At 39.3% G+C, this 26,081-nt stretch overlaps 1 protein-coding gene across 4 annotated transcripts in view; it reads left to right on the forward strand.

Annotated features, from left to right (window-relative positions):
• CEMIP2 (cell migration inducing hyaluronidase 2) overlaps window positions 1–26,081 on the forward strand; it is an 84,866-nt gene that overhangs the window by 51,975 nt on the left and 6,810 nt on the right. For all 4 annotated transcript variants that reach the window (XM_036893412.2, XM_036893410.2, XM_036893413.2 and 1 more), the window contains exons 18-23: window positions 3,772–3,980; window positions 15,041–15,223; window positions 17,477–17,696; window positions 19,953–20,051; window positions 23,452–23,606; window positions 25,846–25,949. In XM_036893412.2, the coding sequence (XP_036749307.2) occupies window positions 3,772–3,980; window positions 15,041–15,223; window positions 17,477–17,696; window positions 19,953–20,051; window positions 23,452–23,606; window positions 25,846–25,949 (970 nt within the window). The remainder of the gene's footprint in view (window positions 1–3,771; window positions 3,981–15,040; window positions 15,224–17,476; window positions 17,697–19,952; window positions 20,052–23,451; window positions 23,607–25,845; window positions 25,950–26,081) is intronic.

Consider the following 26,081-nt stretch of genomic DNA (forward strand, 5'->3'; position numbering starts at 1 on the left):
AACAAGTAGAAAAGTGAGTCCAAGTGCGGTGATACTTGGTTAAATTGGTTGGAATATAGTTGGGTGGAAAATCCATATTTCCTTTGTCGTAGGCCAGGTTTTCTTGCCGTCCCACCACAGTGCCCCTTGAGAGGGAGTTTTATTCTTTGATTTCAGGGTCATTATCTCTACTAAATCAGGGAATCTGACTTTTGAGGCAGAATGTCAGTAGGTCCCATGGAAAGTGAGATGTTCCCGGAGACAGCTGGCAACTGGAAATGAGGGAACAAGGAAAGAACCCAAGGAAATTCTTCAAATATGCATAATATCTGGGAAAATGTAAAGGTGATTGGCAAACACCTCTTCAAAAACATTAAGCCAGGGTGCATCTACCAACTGGATGCCCAGTGAAGGAGGGTGGACTAGTAGGGGTAGCAGTGTGTTAAGAGTACAGAAGTTGGAGCTGGGCTGCCTGAGTTTGAATCCTGGCTTCGTCTCCCTAAGTATGAGGTGGGTAAGTAAATTAACTACTTTGTGCCTGTGCACAAAGATAACACTAGTTCTTCTCATTCAAGGCTGTTTTGAAGATAGTGTGTATGAATATATGTAAGGTATTTAGCCTATAGCCTGGCACATATGAAGTGCTTCTTTGCTGCAGTTAGCATTAGTTGAGGAGGAAGCTCTCAGTTGCAAAGATGGTTTTATGCATTTATTTTTATTAAGGTATCATTGATATACAATCTTAATAAAGGTTTCACATAAGCAACATTGTGGTTACTACATTCACCCATATTACCAAGTCCCCCCCACGTGCCCCATTGCAGTCACTGTCTGTCAGTGTAGTAAGATGCCATAGAGTCACTACTTCTCGGTGCTGTACTGCCTTCCCTGTGAACTACCTATACTGTGAGTGCTAATTATAATGCCCCTTAATCACCTTCTCCCTCCCTATCCACCCTCCCCACCCCTTCCCTTTGGTAACTGCTAGTTTGACCCTTCTTGGAGTCTGTGAGTCTGCTGCTGTTTCATTCCTTCAGTGCAAAGATGGTTTTAGTAGTGATGCTTGGATGCAAGAGGCTGCAGGATGGAGGTACCAGTTGCCCAGAATGAGGAAGGGAGCAGAAATTTATTTCCAAATTTTAGATAATTAAATGGTAGGATATAATAATAGACATCAAAGGAATAAAGGGAAAAGGTAGAGCGTGGAGGGAAGCTTTAGGGGAAAAGCAAAGAATCTTCAAGGGGAAAATAGGCTCTGATAGTCCCAAAGGCTGCAAAGTAGCTGCCCTCACTGATTCACTGCTAAATGCTCTCACCTATAGGGTGGGTCTTTCTGGGGAAGGACCAGTCCTGTGGTATAACTCCTCTGCAAAGCTCTGGCTACTTTGCCTGTTAAGGGTGTGCTCGTGGACTGCTGATTTTCACCTTCTTGAGCCCCCTGAGTTGTATGTGGTTTCTACCACCTAAGCCTTCCAGAGTGGGAGCTTATAAGTCTGGGGAGAGGAAATCCTGGGGCAAAATACCTCTAAAAACCAAAATCAGCCAAAGGGAGAAATAAAAACTAAAACCCGTTTATTGCTTACAAACTGCAGTCCAGGGCTGTCTCCTCTGCTGAAGACGTTTTAAACTCTCAGGTTCAGACACACCCTCTGTTGCCCAGGTAATTACCCACTGACATGGAGATGAACTTCTCTTCATCCCTGAGGATATGCAAATACACTAAAGCCAGCCGAGATACTCTGGAAATGTTAAAGTTTTACCCACAGAGCTTCTTGGAGCAGTTCTCCATTGCTCTTCTGACTTCTGACTCATGACTGATGCTATCTATGATTCTTAAGATTCTTATCTATAGACAAGACACATGTCTTAAGAGGGATAAAGATTGGAGATAATTTTCTGATTTATTTTAATAGAGTAATAGCTCATTTGTTGTGGGATTTCTCATTCCATGAGGCAAAAAAAAAGTTGCTTAAGTTCTGGGAGGAACAAGGTAAGGATGGAGAATTAATTGTATAATAAAGTAAAGAAGACAAGAGTGTGGTTTAAAATGTGACTTTTTTCCTCTCAATTTAGTCTTCATCAGAATTGCCCCCTAAAATTAAGTTGACCCATCAATACCTAGGAAGTATAGAAATGCTAGAATTAGAATAAAACAGAAACAGAAGTAAGAAGCTTTTGGTCCTTTGGTAGCTACACTTTTAGTTAAACTTCTTGCCATCCCTGTGCATGTGTGTTTGTCTGAAAGCAGTGTGTGCTCACAGTGAAGTTTACATTTTAAAAATAATTATAAATGTGTCAGTAAACTCTTTGGATTTCTAATGTATTTGAGAATGTCAACCTGATCCTTCTACTTTAAAAGTAGAGTAGCTACTACATTCTTATTTGAAGCTGAAGAAATAAGCCATCTAATGCTTCCCAAGAGGTCCTGGGAAGAGTAGGAGCACAGGTCAAAATTTTTCTCCTAAGAATTTGAGTTTTGGGCCAGGAGCCCAGGTCTGTGGCCATTTGCTGTTACTTAGCTTAGCTAATGTATAATACAGTATGTTTTCAGGCAAAAGATAGAAAAGAGGCAAGTGGACTCAAGATAGAATAATCATTATCTACTTATAAATGTATTTTAATGGAATGTCTGCCCTTTGCTGACCTGACAGGTAGTGGTACTCAGAAAGAAAGGTGGTAACATAAGGAGAATTAAGGTTACATGTGCCACTTCAGGTCCTTATTTGATTTGGAAGAATGCAAGAGATGTATAACCAATTATATGTTATATATAACCTGTGTTTAATTATGTGTATTTAAATAGAAACATATTTAAGTAATAAATACATGAATTATAGCATATATTAAATATTTGTTTATTTCAATAAAGATAATCAGTAATCTCAAACTATAAGTATTTCCTATCTCTTTATTTTAATTCTTTAAGTGGTACCAGTAGAGAGAAGAGTATGTCAAAATTGTTTAACATGAATGAGAGTTAAGATTTTTCTGGCTCAGAGGATGTATAACTGAGGAATAAATAGGGATAAAACTGGAAATGACAAAGAGAAATAGAGCAGTAATTGTGGATTAAATGTGATCCTGCAGATGTGTTAATACTTCTGGGGAATTGTGTTACAGGATACTGATTTGTTTTAGGAAATTGTTCTGAGGTTTGTTTTTCAGAGGATGTGTTTGGGGAAGGTCTTGTTTTGGCACAGCAAGGGGCTTTGATACCCCTGGAAGCAGTTGAGGACTTCCAAATTTGTCTCTGTTTAATATGTTTTTCCAGCTTTTGCAGAGTGCTTTATTACCTTTTTTTTTTTTGAATGGTTGAAAAATAATTCTTCTTGGGTTCATGTAGGTTGTGGAAAATTGCCAAGCTCTGAGATATTTAAATTTTCCATCTCTTGTGTTTTAAAGGAAAGTCTCTTAGATTTGACTAGAGGGTATATCAGTTTTCACATTCATTTACTAATGTATTGTATGTGCCTTCCTCACATGGAGGGAGTTCTTTGACAAGCTGAATAAGCCACACAGGTTTCTGTGCTGCTGAGTAAGCTGGCCCGTGGTGGTGGAAGGGATGATGGAAGTTTTGGCTAGCAGAGCGCAGGGTCTGTTTTTACCACTGCAGTTTAAGTAGGCTCCATTGTTAGTGCAGCTTAGGATAAGCCTGGCTGCCACTCATTCGGTCTGGCACAGATGACAGAATCTCTCTTTTGAGAGTAGAGACACTAAACTTGTGCTGGAAGTGTTTGTTCAGCTATTTAAATTTTCACTCACTTTCCTTTAATTATTAATGGTTTTTTGAAGGTCTATGTGCAGACGTGGAGCACTCAGAATCTGACTATGACCATCACGCGAGACGAATATCCATCCAACCCTATGGTGCTCCGCGGCATTAACCAGAAGGCAGCCTTCCCCCAGTACCAGCCCGTGATCATGCTGGAAAAGGGCTACACCATCCACTGGAATGGGCCGGCACCGAGGACTGCTTTTCTGTACCTCATAAACTTCAACAAGTATGTTTCTCTTACTGTTATTTCAAATAGTTGAGCAAGCAGTAATTTAGTGGAGAAAAATAAAAACATACCTCCTTTGTTAGAAGCAAAGAATGCCAGTTTCATGTACTTTGATCCTCTTAATGGATGAAGCTGTTATATTTCATGTGATGGAATTGAGAGATTATGCAAATTGATCTGGTCATTTTAAAAGCATTTCATTTTCTCTCTAGTCAGGGTATTGTGTGCAGAAACCCATTTAACAATAGTTTTTAACACAGTCTGCTGAATGCTTAATTCCTTATTAAAGGAATTCCCCATTAAAGGAATGCTGGGAGGGGATGAAGTTTCATCTGGTGTTCCAACTGAATGCTTGGTCACCTGGGAAACAAAGATTTTTGAGGCCAAGTTTAGACTTGACAGAAGAGGGTGGTGCAATTGATTAGTAACTCTGGTGAGGGGCAAGAGGTAGAAGGATTGTGACACGAATGTCAGGTGTTTGCCATCCTGACCGAAAGCATCTTTCTGTCCCTTCTTAATTTCTCAGTTGTCTGTCCTAATAATATTACTTTCAACTGAAGGCTGTATTTTTACGTGAATTTATTCAAGTGTTTACTGTGTGCCAGTTGATATAAAGATGAAAGAGAAAAGCACTTGGCCTTCAGGAGCTCACAGTACAGAGGTAGAAAAAAAATTAAGAAAAGTTGATAAACTGCTGCTGTTTTAGTGGACAGAGGATAGAGCGATGACTTTGCCTAGGGGTGTCGGCCAGGTTACACTAAGTGATCAGTCTTGTCACAAAAACAATAGTTGGGGAGGGGCCGGTTCTGCTCGGGGAGTGGTGGATTCCCTGGGATGGCAACATGGAGTGCGGCAGGGGAGGTGACAGAAGATGACATGTGAAAGGATGGATGGGACTGTTTTGAAAGGCAGAGGTAACCAACCTAGGTAAGTGTGATGCCTTACCCCTGGGATGCCATGAAACTAGTCAGGTATGTGTCTGAAATATTACAATGGCTTGTTCGCCTGGCTGGTCATAAGCTGTGGCTTGCTAGAACTCTTAAAGCACCCAAATGAAATGAACAGAGGTGGATAGAGAACATGCAGGAATTCTGCTCTCAGTAGGTCACTTCTCAGGATCGGTGAACCTCAGTGGGTGCCCTTACTCTGAGGTGTTAGGACTCTGGCACTTCGGTGTTAGCTCTAAACCGAACCACCACTGTTTTCCTGGGACACTGGCTGCTGCTTCTCTAACTCGGCAGGAGAAGCACACCCCCATGGACTGTGTCCACCAAGTCCCAGATCCCAGGACTCATCCTTGACTCTTCCCTCGTCTCTCTATCCCATCACTGACAAAACCCTGTTTGTTGGTTCTGTCTCCTTAGTGTTGTTCAAAACCCTCTTCTTCTTCCCACCCCCACTGCTCTGTGGCTGAGTTCCAGGCGTTATCATCTCTTGCCTGGATCCTATGTGGTCTCCCCACCTCCAGTTTCCTTAGTACATACACATTGTGTCCAGGGTGAGTTCTCTAAAAACCAGTCTGTGAGCTGCAGAGAAGTCACTCCTGTCAGTGAGCTGCAGAGAAGTCAAGGAAAGAAAGAAATGGTGGTTGAAGAGGACTCAGGAGAAATGTCAGAGTGATCAGTGATCTATAAACTTGGCTGAAGCTGAGGTGAGATATTACAGCCAAATGGTGTACAGTGTTCTGTAAGATCACACTTAACTTTTGAGCAAATAAAAACATTTTAAAGTGAAAAAAGGCTGTATCCAGAAGTTTAAAAAATTAGTCAAACTTTTCTTGTTCCATTAGCTAAAAGTTTGTAATAACTGCATCATGGGTAGGGGCAAGCAGAGGAGATGGATAACTTTTTCCCTTCAACTTAATATAACCATAAAGGGGTCATAGATTTTGTAATAGTGTCACTTCTGAAAGTAACACTGTAAAACTTTTAAAAGCTGTACTTACTCATTACACAAAGTAAGGAAAATATAGGAAAACATAAAATTAAAATTATCTATAATTCTAATCAAAGGCATTTTAAACATTTATGGTGTTCTCCTCTCTCTCCACCCTCAGGTGTTTTTGGAGCATAAAAATATTCCAGAAGTTATTTAATTTACTCCCTTCCCCCATGAATATTTAGGTTGACTTTCTCCTGTCCCTTCCCCTTTTGACTGTTATAAATTATACCACATAGAACATCTTTTCTTATACATATCTTGTCAGCATTTCTAGTTATTCTTTTTTTTTTTTTTTTTCATAGTAATTTGGTTTAGATGCTGGTATAATGGATGGTTTCAGTATGTTTTATTCTTTTTTTTTTAATTTTTTTTTTTTTTTATTGAAGGGTAGTTGACAACAGTATTGCATTACATTAGTTTCAGGTGTACAACACAGTGATTCAACATTTATATACATGATAATTCTAGGTACCAGGTATCACCATACCGAGCTGTTACAATATTTTGACTATATTCCTTATGCTATACATTACATCCCAGTTACTTATTTATTTTACAATTGGAAGTGTGTTTATATATATATATATATATATATATATATTTTGTGAGGGCATCTCTCATATTTATTGATCAAATAGTTGTTAACCACAATAAATTTCTGTATAGGGGGGTCAATACTCAATGCACAATCATTAATCCACCCCAAGCCTAATTTTCGTCAGTCTCCAATCTTCTGATGCATAACAAACAAATTCTTACATGGAGTACAAATTCTTACATAGTGAATAAGTTACATGGTGAACATTACAGGGGCAGTCATCACAGAAGCTTTCGGTTTTGTTCATGCATTATGAACTATACACAGTCAGTTCAAATATGAATATTCATTTGATTTTTAAACTTGATTTATATATGGATACCACATTTCTCTATTATTATTATTTTTAATAAAATGCTGAAGTGGTAGGTAGATACGAGATAAAGGTAGAAAACAGAGTTTAGTGTTGTAAGAGAGCAAATGTAGATGATCAGGTGTGTGCCTGTAGACTATGTGTTAATCCGAGCTAGACGAGGGCAATAAACATCCATGTATGCAGAAGATTTCTCTCAGAACATGAGGGGGGAGGTTCTAAGCCTCACCTCTGCTGCTCCCCATTTTCTCACCAGATGGCCCCCTGTGACTGTGCCTGTTTTAGGTTGTTCCTCCCTTGAGGAATCTTACCCGTCTCTGGCTAACCAGTCATCTTCCGGGGCCATACAGGGAAATGTTAAGTTGGTAAGTGAGAGAGAAGCCTTATTGTTTGAAAAGGTTAGCTTTTTACTTATTTGCATATTTATGCCCTGTGGCTTCTATGCCCAGCATTTGTCTTGAGGTATCTTTACCACTTGGAAGAATTATGATACTCGGTAAATTCGACATGTGGCACGAGTTCTATTTAAAGATTGTGATTAGGTAGGAAGAAGAAAAGCTATAGAAGTAGCAGACAGAAGAAAACCTGGGAAGATTGATTATTTCTTTGACATATCTTCTTGTAGAGTAACTTCAGCATGGATAGGTTTTAAACTACTAATTAAATTGTGCACACACATTAACATAGTAGGAATATAGTTACCTAACCAAAACATACCTGTAATTACCAGCCATCTCCAGTGAAACCAAGAAAACCAGTTAGGCACCTTAGGCATTTGTGAAAACTTATCTATGATATGGTGGATATTGTCCGACTGAACTTAAACAGTCTGAGAGAATTCAGATAAACTAGAACAACCCATTCCTGGGGACTGTTCACATCCCATATGTTCTTTTAATGATAAATAGTCTGTGGTTGTAAGATTTTGGAGTGCTACAATTTGCACTTCTCCTAATTCTTGGTTGAGTTCCAACAGTATAGATCCAGTCCAATTTTTGTTTTACTGTATGCATAGGCCAGCTTAGATATCTCCTTCATCATTCCCATGGCAAGTCCAGGAACTGGTGGGATGAGTGCATCTACACCTGTGACAGTGCGTGGATCTTTGTTGGAGTTTTTTTTTTTTGCTGATCATCTTCTGTCATGAGTCTTCCCGAGAGTGCTGATGTTGGAAGTTCTTTTTCATATCGTATCTTAGTTCATTTTCGGGGTAGCCAAATTAGGCTTTGATGCTCTGTATAAACACAAACAGACCCTTTGCCTACACTTTTATATGCCCTTTATATCATTGTGTAGAACTCATTAGAGGTCACCACATAGGAACTGCCTTTTTTTTTTTTTTTTTAATCATTAATCTACACTTACATGACGAATACTTTGTTTACTAGGCTCTTCCCTATACCAGGTCCCCCCTATATACTCCTTTACAGTCACTGTCCATCAGCGTAGCAAACTGTTATAGAATCACTACTTGTCTTCTCTGTGTTGTACAGCCCTCCCCTTTCTCCCACCCCACTATGGATGCTAATCTTAATACCCCTCTTTTTCTGCCCCCCCTTATCCCTCCCTACCCACCCATCCTCCCCAGTCCCTTTCCCTTTGGTACCTGTTAGTCCATTCTTGAGTTCTGTGATTCTGTTGCTGTTTTGTTCCTTCAGTTTTTCCTTTGTTCTTATATTCCACAGATGAGTGAAATCATTTGGTATTTCTCTTTCTCTGCTTGGCTTGTTTCACTGAGCATAATACCCTCCAGCTCCATCCATGTTGCTGCAAATGGTTGGATTTGCCCTTTTCTTATGGCTGAGTAGTATTCCATTGTGTATATATACCACATCTTCTTTATCCATTCATCTATCGATGGACATTTAGGTTGCTTCCAATTCTTGGCTATTGTAAATAGTGCTGCGACAAACATAGGGGTGCACTGATCTTTCTCATACTTGATTGCTGCATTCTTAGGGTAAATTCCTAGGAGTGCAATTCCTGGGTCAAATGGTATGTCTGTTTTGAGCATTTTGATGTACCTCCATACTGCTTTCCACAATGGTTGAACAAGTTTACATTCCCACCAGCAGTGTAGGAGGGTTCCCCTTTCTCCACAGCCTCACCAACATTTGTTGTTGTTTGTCTTTTGGATGGCAGCCATCCTTACTGGTGTGAGGTGATACCTCATTGTAGTTTTAATTTGCATTTCTCTGATAATTAGCGATGTGGAGCATCTTTTCATGTGTCTGTTGGCCATCTGTATTTCTTTTTTGGAGAACCGTCTGTTCAGTTCCTTTGCCCATTTTTTAATTGGGTCATTTGTTTTTTGTTTGTTGAGGCGTGTGAGCTCTTTATATATTCTGGACGTCAAGCCTTTATCGGATGTGTCATTTTCAAAGATATTCTCCCATACTGTAGGGTTCCTTTTTGTTCTATTGATGGTGTCTTTTGCTGTACAGAAGTTTTCAGCTTAATATAGTCCCACTTGTTCATTTTTGCTGTTGTTTTCCTTGCCTGGGGAGATATGTTCAAGAAGAGGTCACTCATGTTTATGTCTAAAAGTTTTGTGCCTATGTTTTCTTCCAAGAGTTTAATGGTTTCATGACTTACATTCAGGTCTTTGATCCATTTTGAGTTTACTTTTGTATATGGGGTTAGACAATGGTCCAGTTTCATTCTCCTACATGTAGCTGTCCAGTTTTGCCAGCACCACCTGTTGAAGAGACTGTCATTTCGCCATTGTATGTCCATGGCTCCTTTATCAAATATTAATTGACCATATATGTCTGGGTTAATGTCTGGATTGTCTAGTCTGTTCCATTGGTCTGTGGCTCTGTTCTTGTGCCAGTACCAAATTGTCTTGATTACTATGGCTTTATAATAGAGCTTGAAGTTGGGGAGTGAGATCCCCCCTACTTTATTCTTCTTTCTCAGGATTGCTTTGGCTATTCGGGATCTTTGGTGGTTCCATATGAATTTTTGAATTATTTGTTCCAGTTCATTGAAGAATGTTGCTGGTAGTTTCATAGGGATTGCATCAAATCTGTATATTGCTTTGGGCAGGATGGCCATTTTGACGATATTAATTCTTCCTAGCCATGAGCATGGGATGCGTTTCCATCTGTTAGTGTCCCCTTTAATTTCTTTTAAGAGTGACTTGTAGTTTTCAGAATATAAGTCTTTCACTTCTTTGGTTAGGTTTATTCCTAGGTATTTTATTTTTTTTGATGCAATTGTGAATGGAGTTGTTTTCCTGATTTCTCTTTCTGTTGGTTCATTGTTGGTATATAGGAAAGCCACAGATTTCTGTGTGTTGATTTTGTATCCTGCAACTTTGCTGTATTCCGATATCAGTTCTAGTAGTTCTGGGGTGGAGTCTTTAGGGTTTTTTATGTACAGTATCATGTCATCTGCAAATAGTGACAGTTTAACTTCTTCTTTGCCAATCTGGATTCCTTGTATTTTTTTGTTTTGTCTGATTGCCGTGGCTAGGACCTCCAGTACTATGTTAAATAACAGTGGGGAGAGTGGGCATCCCTGTCTAGTTCCCGATCTCAGCGGAAATGCTTTCAGCTTCTCGCTATTCAATATAATGTTGGCTGTGGGTTTTTCATAGATGGCCTTTATTATGTTGAGGTACTTGCCCTCTATTCCCATTTTGCTGAGAGTTTTTATCATGAATTGATGTTGAACTTTGTCAAATGCTTTTTCAGCATCTATGGAGATGATCATGTGGTTTTTGTCTTTCTTTTTGTTGATGTGGTGGATGATATTGATGGACTTTCGAATGTTGTGCCATCCTTGCATCCCTGGGATGAATCCCACTTGTTCATGGTGTACGATGGTTTTGATGTATTTTTGAATTCGGTTTGCTAAAATTTTGTTGAGTATTTTTGCGTCTACGTTCATCAGGGATATTGGTCTGTAGTTTTCTTTTTTGGTGGTGTCTTTGTCTGGTTTTGGTATTAGGGTGATGTTAGCTTCATAGAATGAGTTTGGGAGTATCCCCTCATCTTCTATTTCTTGGAAAACTTTAAGGAGAATGGGTATTATGTCTTCCCTGTATGTCTGATAAAATTCCGAGGTAAATCCATCTGGCCCGGGGGTTTTGTTCTTTGGTAGTTTTTTGATTACCGCTTCAATTTCGTTGCTGGTAATTGGTCTGTTTAGATTTTCTGTTTCTTTTTGGGTCAGTCTTGGAAGGTTGTATTTTTCTAGGAAGTTGTCCATTTCTCCTAGGTTTCCCAGCTTGTTAGCATATAGGTTTTCATAGTATTCTCTAATAATTCTTTGTATTTCTGTGGGGTCCGTCGTGATTTTTCCTTTCTCATTTCTGATACTGTTGATTTGTGTTGACTCTCTTTTCCTCTTAATAAGTCTGGCTAGAGGCTTATCTATTTTGTTTATTTTCTCGAAGAACCAGCTCTTGGTTTCATTGATTTTTGCTATTGTTTTATTCTTCTCAATTTTATTTATTTCTTCTTTGATCTCTATTATGTCCCTCCTTCTGCTGACCTTAGGCCTCATTTGTTCTTCTTTTTCCAATTTCGATAGTTGTGACATTAGACCGTTTATTTGGGATTGCTCTTCCTTTTTTAAATATGCTTGGATTGCTATATACTTTCCTCTTAAGACTGCTTTTGCTGTGTCCCACAGAAGTTGGGGCTTAGTGTTGTTGTTGTCATTTGTTTCCATATATTGCTGGATCTCCATTTTGATTTGGTCATTGATCCATTGATTATGTAGGAGCGTGTTGTTTAGCCTCCATGTGTTTGTGGGCCTTTTTGCTTTCTTTGAACAGTTTATTTCTAGTTTAATGCCTTTGTGGTCTGAAAAGTTGGTTGGTAGCGTTTCAATCTTTTGGAATTTACTGAGGCTCTTTTTGTGTCCTAGTATGTGGTCTATTCTGGAGAATGTTCCATGTGCACTTGAGAAGAATGTGTATCCTGTTGCTTTTGGATGTAGAGTTCTGTAGATGTCTATTAGGTCCATCTGTTCTAGTGTGTTGTTCAGTGCCTCTGTGTCCTTACTTATTTTCTGTCTGGTGGATCTGTCCTTTGGAGTGAGTGGTGTGTTGAAGTCTCCTAGAATGAATGCATTGCATTCTATTCCCTCCTTTAGTTCTATTAATATTTGTTTCAGGTATGTTGGTACTCCTGTATTGGGTGCATATATATTTATAATGGTTATATCCTCTTGATGAACTGAGCCCTTTATCATTATGTAATGTCCTTCTTTGTCTTTTGTTACTTTCTTTATTTTGAAGTCTGTTTTGTCTGATACCAGAATTGCAACACCTGCTTTCTTCTCTCTGTTGTTTGCTTGAAATATCTTTTTCCATCCCTTGACTTTAAGTCTGTGCGCGTCTTTGGGTTTGAGGTGAGTCTCTTGTAAGCAGCATATGGATGGATCTTGCTTTTTTATCCATTCTATTACTCTGTGTCTTTTGATCGGTGCATTCAGTCCATTTACATTTAGGGTGATTATTGAAAGGTATGAATTTATTGCCATTGCAGGCTTTAAGTTTGTGGTTACCAAAGGTTTAGGGTTAGCTTCTTTACTATCTTACTGTCTAACTTAAGTCGCTTGTTGAGCTATTATAAACACAGTCTGATGATTCTTTATTTCTCTCCCTTCTTATTCCTCCTCCTCCCTTCTTCATATGTTGGGTGTTTTGTTGTGTGCTCTTTTTAGGAGTGCTCCCATCTAGAGTAGTCCCTGTAGGATGCCCTGTAGAGGTGGTTTGTGGGAGGCAAATTCCCTCAACTTTTGCTTGTCTGGGAATTGTTTAATCCCTCCTTCATATTTAAATGATATTCGTGCTGGATACAGTAGTCTTGGTTCGAGGCCCTTCTGTTTCATTGCATTAAGTATATCATGCCATTCTCTTCTGGCCTGTAGGGTTTCTGTTGAGAAGTCTGATGATAGCCTGATGGGTTTTCCTTTGTAGGTAACCTTTTTTTTCTCTCTGGCTGCCTTTAATACTTTGTCCTTGTCTTTGATCTTTGCCATTTTAATTATTATGTGTCTTGGTGTTGCCCTCCTTGGATCCCTTGTCATGGGAGTTCTGTGTACCTCTGTGGTCTGAGAGGCCATTTCTTCCCCTAGTTTGGGGAAATTTTCAGCAATTATTTCTTCAAAGACATTTTCTATCCCCTTTTCTCTCTCTACTTCTTCTGGAATACCTATGATTCTTATATTGTTCCTTTTCAATTGGTCACTCAGCTCTCTTAAAGTTCTTTCATTCCTGGAGATCCTTTTATCTCTCTCTGCATCAGCTTCTCTGCGTTCCTGTTCTCTGTTTTCTAGTCCATTAATGGTCTCTTGCATCTCGTCCATTCTGTTTTGAAGTCCTTCCAGAGCTTGTTTTATTTCTGAATTCTCCTTCCTTAGTTCTTGCATATTTCTCTGCAAGTCCATCAGCATGGTTATGACTTTTGTTTTGAATTCTTTTTCAGGAAGACTGGCTAAATCTATCTCCCCAGATTCCTTCTCAGGGGAAGATGTAGCAGATGCCGAAGCTGTCTGGGTTAGTCTTGTCTGGATCATATTTTTTTGCCTTTTCATGTTGACAGGTGCTATTGACTGTCAGCTGGGAGGGCCAAAATTTTCACTTGCTACTGGCCTTTCTTTACTGGGACAACTGCGACCCCTAGTGGCTTGTGTTGGGTAATTGCGTGTAGAGTGGGTCTTTGTGTCTTGCCTGGCCGGAAGGGAGAAATTTCCCTTTCTGTGGGCGGAATTTGTCTCAGGCTGCTTCTCTGCTTTCGCAGCGCCCGGTAGGGTAATGGATGGGGGCCTGCTTGACTGTTTGCCTCCGTGAGGGGTCTCAGAACTGTTGCCCAGGGGGTTAGTGCACCCGGTTTTCCCTGTAATTTCCAGCTGCTGTACTGTGACCTGGGTTGTTTCCGTCAAGCTGTTAAGTCCCTGTCCCTTTAAGACTTTCAAAAAGTCCCCGCTTTTCTTTGTCACAGGGGCATCAGCTTCGGCACCCGCTCAGAGGTCTTACTCCCTGTTCCCCCAGTATCCAGGGCCCCCTGGGCATATACTGTGTCTGCGCTCTGGCCCGGATGGCTGGGGCTGGGTGTTCGGCAGTCCTGGGCTCCGTCTCCCTCCCGCTCTGCCTATTGTTCTCCCGCCGGGAGCTGGGGGGAGGGGCGCTCGGGTCCCGCAGGGCCGGGGCTTGTATCTTACCCCTTTCACCAGTCGCTGGGTTCTCGCTGGTGTAGCTGCAGTCTGGCCACTGTCCTGCGTCTTCTGGTGTCTCTTTTAGGGCTAGTTGTGTTTGTTGTATTTTCAAAAGTATATATGTTTTTGGGAGGAGATTCCCACTGTCCTACTCACGCCGCCATGTTGGCTCCGCCTCCCTCTAGTTATTCTTTAGTGGGGTTACTGGCTGAAACCTGTGTGAAAAATTGTAAGACCTTGTTGCATAGTGTTTAAAATTCTTTAGAATGGGTAAAAAGATCTAGAAATGGATAATGGTGAATGTTGCACAACCTCTTGAGTGTACTTAATGCCACTGAACTATACGGTTAAAAATGGCTAAAATGTTACTTTTTGTGTTATGTGTATTTTAGTCACAATTTTAAAAATGTCCCCCATAAAGCAAATGACGGAAAAGGAAGAACTATTTTTAATGGTTATCAAAAAGTATTAATTTTATATCTAAGGACATTAGGTAAGAAAAAATAATTTGGTAATGAGAGCTTGGTATAATATGCATCAAAAAGCTTTAAAAATACTTATACGTCTATAGCCAGCAATTTTACCACTAGGTATTTATCCTAATATAAAGTATAACCATATATTTAGGAACAAAATAATTCTTTGGACAGATTTTACCAGTGCAGACCTCCACTGTCAGTCTGTTAGTGTTCCATCTGAGTGCACCCAAACTCACTCATCTCCGAATTTTATTATCTTCTCACGGTGTCTAAGGACATTTTATTCAAGTTCTATTCACATTCCCTGAAGTCCATTGAAATCAACACACTTTCTGTAAGCCATATTACTGTAAATATATTGATAAGAGAAATTTGGGTAACATATAAAGGTAGATGATTCGTTAGTATGTCAGGGTTCTGGACTTCCACTGTTAGGGGCTCCCCGTACACAGAAATTACAGGAGGAGAAAATGCTGGCTAAAATGTCATATGCTGTAAAACTCAAAATATATTGGCTGAAGTGGGAATTCATTTGTTTATTATCTCTCTTTTATAGGGACGACTGGATTCGAGTTGGCCTCTGCTATCCATCAAACACAAGTTTTCAGGTCACTTTTGGCTTTTTACAGCGGCATAACGGCTCGTTATCCAGAATGGAAGAGTATGAGCCCGTGCGTTCACTAGAAGAATTGCAGAGGAGACAGTCTGAGAGGAAATTCTATTTTGACTCCGGCACGGGGTAATTCAGTGCAACCAGTGAATGAGAGTTATTGCTGTTTTTCTTTAATGGTGAAATTACTAGTTCTTCAGCCTAACTATGAATAGGTTATGATGTGACAGCTGTTGAGAAAGCAGCTAATGTGGGTAATTCTCTGCTCATCACTATCAGAGGTTTCGAGAAGTAGAATCACTTGTAATTACGGAATCAAGTGAAGATGTTTGCCGTATTATACTATTAAGGCTATTTAGAGGGAAATTACCCTTGTCAATAAAGACCCGGTAGGTACAACTGAAAATTAAAAAGTTATTTTTCCGTAACAACTCTAAAGATGATTGGTTACATGGTATGGTTCATATTTCAATGAAAGCTCGTTTTTTCTTCCTTAAAGGCTTGTCACTCAAGTTGACCTTGAGTTTGAGAAAAAAAAAATTCACTGTTCTAACCATGGCATATTTGCTTTCAACTTTCTGTAGGCTGCGTCTTTCTACTTTTTAATTCTAATCCTGTTCACCTGGGGTCCTGTTGGCTTTGACTGCTTTTGTCCAATTAACCCAACTCAGCCTTTGGGTTATGGTAGGCTCGATCTCCTGTACTCTTCCAGCAAGTAGCATGCTCCTTTAGTATCCATTCCTTAAGTTGACATTTCTACTATATTCTGCTGTCCGGGTCGTGTAAAAGTACTAAGAAGCATTTCTTCTGTGAATTAACAAACCATGGAAGGGTGTGGGCATGAAAAGCAAGTAATTAGTGAAAGGTTTAAATGCTGTTAAGTCCTATAGTGGGATATTCAGTGTGCCTTTTGAGGTAACCCTGAAGTTCGGCCTAGGGTGACCAGTGACATCCCGAGAGGGTGATACTGGGGTGAACTCATGAGGAATGAGTAGGAGGAAATGGGAAAATAGATGGGTAAGGTATCCCAAGAACAGTCTGGTTAAATTAAATGCATGGAGGCATAGAAGAACAAAGCATGGCATGTTTTGGATAAGACAGAAGTTCAGGCTGAGAAGAAGGGGTGGCAAGTGTGATTGTGGGAATTGCTGGGGTTCAGCCAAGTGCCTTGTTGGGTTTTGAATAAGATGCAACTCCTTTGCCCTCCAGGGCCCCTGCAGCAGCCAGTGTGATCAGCTTAAGTCTTTTCTTATCATAGTTGTCTCCAATTTTCAAGACTTAACTAACCTACTTGGATTGTTAGTCTATAGATAACAGATTTCCCACGTTCCCAATTGACTGTCTGCAAAAGTAAATTGGACACCCAAATTCGTAAGGACAGTCTGTTGATCACAAATGAATGATTAAATGTGTAAAAAAAAGATCGGAAATATTTCTTGATCTGAGTATTCCTAGAATCTCTCAGATTTTAAGGTTCTAATTCTTTTTAATTCTATTAATTTTGATTATTTTAATTATATATCAGAAGACCCATGCCTAATCAGGTCCCCATTAGTCCTCATGTATGTGTGTTGGAATTACTGGATGTTGGGACAATAGCTGATTTTTACCTTATGATTGCAACTGTATATGGTTCATTGGCCTCATATTAAAATGTGAATTCTGGGTCCCCAGTAATCCATCACATTTTACGAAGTCCTTTAGAATCCTGACTTCGGTTTAGAAGGACCAGGTTTGCTGACCAATGTTGCACTGTTGCCTGGCAGTTACTTTTCCATTCATGTTGGCAGTCAGAGGGTGAATCAGGGTAGGGGAGGGGGCTGTTTATTCCACTTGCTTTTGACCAGAGTACAGACAGAAGGAACCTAGGCCCATCTGCTCTTAGTAAACATCACAGGGGTTGGTTTGAAACCATATCTTGGCCTTAGTCAAACAAAGCACAGTTTCTGCTTTTATTATTCTAATTTTGTGCCTTAAACCAAAATGATTTATAAACCAACACCAAACTTAACTAATCCTCACTAATTTACCAAATTCTAAACTCAGTACAAAGTTTTCCAAGGAATTTTTGAGCCAAGCTAAGTTCCATCCTCCTATATAACCCATTGAACTAATTCAAATCAGAAATCAACTTCGATGCCTTCCGGAACAATGGAATCAGGTCATCAAAATATTTCCTGAACTCACTGCATTTGACTTAGGACCCTAGGAAAATAGAAAGGAAAGAGGGACAGCTTTATTAGTTTTGTAATTTATTTTTCTCTTAAGGAAAAGTTACTTCATTGAAGGAATGTCCCTTTGGCCATGAGTTGACTTGAAGAATTTTTCTAAGTCTTTGAAAGTCAGTCTGACACCCCATGGATTGGTTTCTGTTTTGTGCAGGTTGCTGTTTTTGTATCTCAAAGCCAAAAGCCACAGGGATGGCCACAGTTACTGTTCATCTCAGGGATGCGAAAGAGTCAAGATCCAGGCAGCAACAGACTCAAAAGACATCAGTAACTGCATGGCCAAAGCATATCCCCAGTTTTACAGAAAGCCGTCAGTACTCAAGCAGATGCCATCCATGCTCAAGGGACTCTGTCAAGGCTGTGGGACCCGCCAGGTAAAAGAGGGGAAAATAGGCTGTAGCCTGAGAGAAAAAGTCAAAAAGATTTCTTCACAATAGGCACAGTTTTCTTTGAAATGTCTCTGTTGCCAATTTATAAATACTGTGTGATTTCTCTTGAATTTTGGCCCATTCTAGAATGTGGTGCTTATAAGAAGCAAACCAAATTTATAATAAATGTACCTTCCCCCTGTGATATGTCAGTTTGCCGTGGATGGCTATGGATTTATTGGTCCTCATCTTTTCTCTCTCAGATGTGACTCGGTAGCAGTAGTGCTATTGGGTTTATATGTCAGTGACATAGAAAAATACGTTATTGACAGAATGAGATTTCTTTTTTGAAAAGGCAGCTCATATGAAAGTTACCTCCTTTTATATTTTTTAAAGGGCGGGAAGCCACTCTTAATTTCTAAGCATGTGCTATTATATTTACCTGTAATTAAAGGTACAAATACTAACTCTGGCTGGAAGTGAATTACTTTTCCTGACATTGTCTTTATTAGATGGTTTCCTTCTGGGTCTTGAGAAAACAGGGCGATATAAATAAATCCAAAACAGGAGCTCAAGTTGGACATGGGGTTTCCAAAGGAAGTCAGACCAATTCCAGGTGAAAAAGAAATATAGGTCTAATACTGCCTTGGTTAATAATTAACCTTTACACAAACAAGTGTGGGTTATAAGGGAAATGGTTCTCAAATTATGGTTTCCGGACTGGCAGCATCAGCTGCACCTGGGAACTTCTGAAAAAATTTGAATTCTTGGGCCCTGCTCCAGTCCTGCTGATTCAGACATTTTTCTCTATTGTTCCTGCCCATTGGTGGCAGTCAGAGCAGGGAGAGGAAGGTAGAGTTACAATTCCTGTTAGAAGTATTTTTTTTGATGGCAACTTACTATCAGTTTCCTTCTCTCGTATCTCGGGGCCACCTCTCTTCTCCAATTCAGCTAAAACTAAAACACAAATAAACCATGTAGACAAAGTTTATATGGGTCCTTCCCTGTCCATGCAATGTTTTGACTGTTAAAGTGACATTTTTTAGATAATCTTTGTGGGGAAGTAAATTCTCTATCTTAATTACTGAAAAGACTTTATATAATTTATAATACCAATTATAATTTATAAAATAATCATCATTGGAAATCTTCTAGGCTTGTCTTATTAAATGGTTCCATGAATTCATGTTTAGCATTCTTTTTTCTTTGTGCTTAGGATGTTAATTGGAATTCATTTTTTTGAAAATTGTATTGATTAGTGAACTTGTTACATTTGCAAAGTATTCGAAACCTGTGGGAGCAACACTTTTATTTGGAAATTTGAGGGGAAATTTTGCTTTGAATATCAAGAACAGACACGTGTATATTAGGAGTAAGTAGGAAAATTCACATGTATTTTTTACCGCAAACCTAAAACTTCAAGGACATGTCCAGCTTCTGAATGTTTAGTTTCGTGATGATTATTGGCCCTTGCAGTACAGTTGTTGACATAGGTTTACAAGGACATATACTTTAAGTGTGAAATTGTAATACGAATTAAGAGTGCTTTTTGAATGAGTAGAGAGCCTTTAGGGAGGAGAGAGGAGGTGAGATTGGGAGATGGGGAATGATATGGAGGCATAGAAGGAAACAGGGAAGGGCATTCATGGGGAGGGAACAGCATTGGCAAAGGCGAAGTGTGGGAAAGCGAGGCAATTCAAAACTCGCCTGTTGAGTGTGATAGAACAGTGGGAATAAAGGCCTCTCTTGAGGTGTGGCTCAATGTCTGGGGCACTTTGCAGGTGAGGCAGATGAATTTAGACCGGGTGATATCCAAGTTTGCTCACTCTAAGGTTACACGCAGGGTGATTCTTGTCATTCATGCTTCTTTCCTCAGTCCCAGTGGGAGTGACTGAGTCCCAACTCAGGATAACTGGCCTGGAAAGGATCTTTAAAAATATTTGTGACTGTTTTTGCTTAAGATATTTACAAGGTTTAAATGTAAGACTCATTTATTCAGTCCTTTGTAGAACTGATTTTATTAACAAGAGACAACACTGATTTTGAAACTGGGATTGTTCCATATAACGAGGACCATACACTTCTCAGGTTAAGCCTTTACCCAAAAGATAGAATTCCAGGTCATGAAATATGTACGAAAAGTTGGGGTAAAAAAACAACAAACAAACCTCCCACTGGGTTTGACATAGTTGAGTTTATTTTGAGGCTCCCGTTTGGAGGAAGATGCAGTTGACATAAACGTGGAACTTCTTCCCTGTTTAGGTGGTGTTTACTAGCGATCCTCATACAAGCTACCTCCCCGTGCAGTTCAAGTCACCCAATAAAGCAGAGATGCAGCGTGGAGACCTGTCCATTATCTCTGTGAGTACCGTCCGGCGTGTGCACTGCCTCAGCTTCTTGCTTTGACCTTCCCCCTGGGGGCATGAGTTATCTCTGGCAACAGTCAATGGTTTGTAATCACATTTTGGTTACTGGTGACGAGCAGTACAGTAGAGGAATAAAAACCTCTAACCATTTGCATTTTTAAGTAAATTCATTATAGTTTTTTTCTCAGTATGTTGTGTTCATTGATTACTTAGGTGAACGTTATGATTTGTTCACATTACTTTCACTTACTAACAGTGTTACAGGTCACCCAGACTTCATTTCTGTTAGGAAAAAGGCATTTTTAGTTAACACATAATTGCCACTGATGATCAACATGTAGAAACTGTTTAACTTTAGTTTTAGAGACATAAAAGAAGCTCCCACGTTTTTTGTTTAATATATGGTAAATGAAAGGTTTGAAATCTCCTTGGCCTTTCGTTTTGAGGTTGCCTGACTCTCACTGTTTTAGGTGAGGAAGGTGAAGGCACAATGTGTTAGTTGTCTTTTCCCAGTGTTACCCACTTAGAAAGTTAACCTTTAACCAACGTGACATTAGAGGCACCAGCCCTCCCCAGGGCAGCCAAAGACCCACATAGAACTTTTGATCCCTCAAAACCTTCACTGCTAATAGCCTGCTGTTGACTGGAAGCCTTACTGATAACGTGAACAGCTGGTCAACCCATATTTTATAATTTTTTATGTATTATACACTGTATTCTTACCATTAAATAAGCTAGAGTAGAGAAAATAATTTTTTAAATTGTCACAGATATCAAAAATATTGTCCAATGTATTTACTGAAAAAAATCTGTGTTTCACGGACCCATGCAGTTCAAACCTGTGTTGCTCAAGGATCCACTCTATAGGCCTCAGTCTGTGTGTCAACACTAGAATTTGGGCTAAGAGCCAAGCTAGACACGGGTAACTAGCTCTTGGCATGGGGCCTGTCCGAAACCAGGTTAACCAAGTGCCACCACATAAAGAGCTCTTGGATAGCGAGTATCTAGCCATCCAGCTGACACTGAGCCGGGCCTGGCCTAGTTTCATGTGGTTCTTTAGGAGCTCAGTTTCTTTGTTTTTGTTTTTTAATTGAAGTATAGTTGACATACAATATTATATTAGTTTTGGGGTACATCATAGTGCTTTGACATTGATGTACATTACACACCATAGTATGTCTAGTTACCATCTGTCACCAAAGTTATGACAGTGTTATTGACTACATTCCCCACGCTCTACTTTACACCCCTGTGACTTACAGATTTTATAATCAGAAGTCTGTACCTCTTTATCCCCTCACCTGTTTTGCCCATTCTCCACTAAGTGTTCAGTTTTTTAAGTGTGACTGTGGGCAACACAGTCACCAACCCACAAAATTAAGTCTTATTCTTTTTTTCCCCCAGTTGCTTCTATTACATGAAAAAATATACAAAACATAAAATTCACCATCTTAACCTTTTTTAAGTGTGTAGTTCAGAGGTATGAATTACATTCATATTGTTGTATAACCATTACCACCATCCATCTCTAGAACTTAAAACTCTTAAGTAACAATGTCTTTAGAGGGGAGGATGAAATGGGGAGTTATTAACCAACATTTGTAAATAAAGAGAATATTCCTACTTAAATGTAACTCTAAGACCTCTCAAGTATATACTTAAACCTATTACCCTATGTTAGTAATTCTTCATTTTGTATGGTCATGATGTAATTTTATGGGCTTGAAATTTGTTACCTTAGCATCTTAATGCAGTCAACTTCATGAAAACCCTGATCCAGCCTGTTGGCATGGGGTCTGGTGGCAGGCAGTTGCGTTAGGGAGGCAAGGGAGCATTGCATTTCCCTGCTCTACTAGCTCACCTGATAATTAAAGAGGTATTGTTTTGCCCCCAAAAATCTCAGTCAGGCTATGCACCAGAATCTGAAGACATCGTTTGACTCCATTGCTGTACCCGCGTGCTTGGAACCCCAGAAAAGTCATAGAACACCACTTTTTGTCGTATTTACTTCTCATACTTGTCACAGGAATTGCCTGAAGAATCTGTGCCAGGACATGGCATTGCTTTAGTGTGTATAGGAAGTTTTGTATTTCCTTTAGGCAAAAGGTTTTGGGGGGTACCTTTCAATAGGACAGTCTGAGTTTGTTGAGGATCATTATGTATTTTTTCCTCGAATGTATCTCAATTTTAAGTATTGAATAGATTTTTAAAAATAAGAGAATCCCTTCTAGTCTTTCAAAATATAAAATGGCACTTTGCCTCAGAGATTTTCAGAATTTTTCTCTGGATAGAGCAATTTAAGAACAGCTAGAAAGTCATTTTGATTCCTATGAGACCAGTGGTAGTTAGAAATAAATTTAAATATAGTTTTCCCAAGCAAGGACAGGTGTAGAGATGACAGCATTTGTCCTTTGTTAATTTTTAAAGTAGTTTATAGCTTTACACATTTTAAACAGAAACAGTGCCTATGGCTTAAATTAGTGTTGCATCGTTTTTTGGCCTAGTGGTTATTTTCCTTGTTTTCGGCTGAGGAATTAATGATTCTTGAATGCGTCTGCAGTTACTTCTTTTCGAAAAGGTCCGAAACTTTTTAATTTAAAGAGGACGGCTGGAAATTTCAGCTCACAATAATTGTGAACAAAATATAGTAATAGCTTGTGGCTTCAATCCAGTAAAATTACTACTTTTCCCTTTTGATTTGAAAGGAGAGCTCTGTATGCAACAAGGAAGATGAGGCAGTCTGGCTTCTCTGATGTCCCCAACCTAAACTCTAATGGGGGGGTTATGTGGGTTAAGGCATGATTTTTTTTCTGAACCAATGTGGCAGTGTGAGCTATGGGAGCTGCAGTACAGGGGCTGCTGCCTGATCCCTGAGTTAGAATGCTTTGGCCCTGATGAGAGAGAGTATGTGTAAGAATGAAGGCCTTCCACGGGGATGGTAGTACAGCATGGAGAGTGTACTTGGTGATTCTGTAACATCTTCCTATGTTGACAGATAGTAACTGCACTAGTGGGGATGAGGATTTAGTAATATGGGTAACTGTTGAACAACTGTGTTGTATATTTGGAACCAATTTAAGATTATATATCAACGATACTTCAATTAAAAAAAAATGAAGGCTTTCCACCTGCAGGAGTCATACTGCACAGTTGAGAGCAGGCTGCCACACCTTGCTCAGAGCATTTCATCCAGTAAGCCAAGACCAGCCAAGGCAAAGTCTATGAGAACACGGGCACCGTGTTGGCAGAAAAAGAGTAAATGGAATATGCGGTTTGAATCCTGGAAATAAAGTCTGATTCATGGGTTTAAAAAACAGTGGGAAGGGGCTGGAAAGATGGGTCATTCTGGGGTTATTGAAATGAGATGACAGCAGAAGACATTTTTGTATTCTCAGGTCAATGGCACTGATTTTACCTTCCGAAGTATAGGTGCCTTCCTCCTCATCGTGGATGCCTGCAGTGTTCCCTTCCGGTTGACAGAAAAAAAGGTTTTCTCTCTTGCTGATGTCAGCCGTATGGAGGCATATTTAAAAACAGGCATTCCTCCAAGGTAGGTGCAGCTTGCTCTGTAAGAGGCACAAGCCACCTTAAAGTGGACACCTGCGTTACTTTGAGCTTCGGTTTGTCTATCCATCCTTTTACTGAGGGCATTTAGGGCTCTTGAAAGGTGTTCGTTTCTTCCCCATCTCAGCTCAATGCCCCTGTGGTCTGAACTGTTTATCATTGATAAGTGAAAGCTTGAATGTTAGAAGAGTTTGTAAGTGGTGGGAAGGTACTTAGGAGAAAAGCTCAGTATTTTGGAACATTACTATCCCAGTTTTTACTATTTATTTAGTTGATCCATGGTGCACCCAGTTGGCTCAGAAGGCTCATTACCATTTTAAAGCAATTTTATAGACAACTTTACCTTCCCCACCATCTGTCCCATTTGAGAAGAACTCTAGGACAGCGTATAACATATGAAGTCATCACTGGGGCCACTTAAAAGTGACTAGAAAGGAGTAAATTGATTTTTAAGTAGATGAGTTTCTTAGTCTGATTAGTTTTTCCTTGTTGGTCTCTGAAGAAGGACCCAATGAGCAAAACCTTTCTGTTTGTGGGTGGCTCACATAGACCTGGAGGCGAGGAGATGGATTCAGGCTCCTTTGTGTCCTCTTGGCTATGCTGCAGACATTGATTTACAAACAGGCTTTCATTAAGTGAAGCCACTTAGGGAAGTACTTAAGCTTCCCAGGGAGAAAAGTTGTTTAGCTTTTGAATCATCTCCCCCCTTACATGGTCTTTGCAAAAATACAGAACCAGATCTCAATAAATCCATAAAGTCATTGGATTATTTGACTGTAACAGTCAGTGTGTACATATATCTCTATCTCCTGGTTTAAGACACTTGCAGGGAATTCTTTTCCAAGACCTCAGTTTTCTTAAATGATTGGAAGATTTGTCCTAATGTTGAAAACATATGCATTCACTCATTCCATCTAAAACCATCCAGGGCATAAATCTCACCACGATACTGAGGTATAGTCCTGCAAGTTACCATATAGATTTAAGAGTTAAAACCAACTTACTAAAAAGTCACTAGGTTGTTTCTAGAAAGGAGACAAAGGAAAGCTTTTGAGATTATGGGTAGTGCTCTGCTTCTTCATGTGGGTAAGTATGTTGAGTTTGCAAAAATTCTATGTGCTATACTTTTAGGAGTACTGTTCTTTCTGTAGGTTGTATTTTTAAGTGTTAAGAAGTTATGGGGCAACTCGCAGTGACATCTAGGGAGACACTTGGGTGCATGTTGAGATGTGAGTGGGAGACTAGGGACTTGTAAGTGATCTCACTGGACTCTCCTGAGTAATTCTGACACTACTGCTTTAGAAAGACTACAACAAAGAATCTTATGCCTACCTAAAACTTAAGAATCCTAATCAGAAATGTCAAGAAATACTTTACTATATTAAGAAAATAAATACTTTACTAAATAAATATATTGCTACCTTAAGAAATAAACACTTTACTAAAGGATATACAACAAAGGTTGAATAAAAGGAGAGATTCTCCCTGTTCCTGGGTGGAAAATTAATATTATAAAGATGTCACTCTACCTAAATTAAGATACAAATGTAACATTTCGATTAATGTTCCAATAGCTTACGTTTCTATTGTTCTTGATAGTTTATACTGAAGTTCATCTGGAAGAATAAATGGGGGAAAGTAATAAATGTTCTGAACAATATAAGAGGCCTGTTTTATCAGATGCTAAAATAAACCTTGAAGCCTTCATAGTATTGGCAGAGAAGAGAGACAGATCTGGAGAATCAAGAATCCACGCACAGATCTAAGTATATGTGTTATAGATTACGTACCAAAGGTGGCAATTTAAAACAAACCACAGGGGACAGATTTTATTTCTTTTTAGAATTGGTGTTTATCCACTTATTTAATAAATAGATAATAGAATGTAAGTAAATAGAGCATCTGAAACAAGGAAAACCAACAACCTCTACCAGTTAGTTTATTCCATGAAAGAACTGCATCCCAGACAGTCCTCTATGTCAACTGACCTGAACAACCTTTGGTTTCCATATATTTAGGGACTCCTTGTAACAGCCACATAAGTTCTGCGTGGAACAGAGGTGTGGTAACTGATAACAGCCGGGTTGAAAAACTTTTTTTTTCTTCTCCTTTTTGAGTCTTGCTTTTATCTCGTATTTCTGTGCTGTATTAAGTTCGAAAAGGTACTCAATTCATACATGCTAACCTATTGAAATTTGCTCTGATTTTCTAATCTTTACATACAGGTCAATTGTTCTATTGATCACAAGAGGAGAAATAAAGCAGTTGAATATTTCAGATTCATTAGTACCTCTGGGATTAGCCAAACCAGCTTATCTTGATAACAAAGGTTTGTATTTGTGTTACACTTTTTTAAATTTATTTTTATTTTTTATATTTTTTATTAAGGTATGATAGATATACACTCTTATGAAGGTTTCACATGAAAAAACAATGTGTTCAGTACATTTACCCATACTAT

Source organism: Manis pentadactyla, chromosome 3 (assembly GCF_030020395.1).
Source record: "Manis pentadactyla isolate mManPen7 chromosome 3, mManPen7.hap1, whole genome shotgun sequence".
Lineage (NCBI taxonomy): Eukaryota > Metazoa > Chordata > Mammalia > Pholidota > Manidae > Manis > Manis pentadactyla.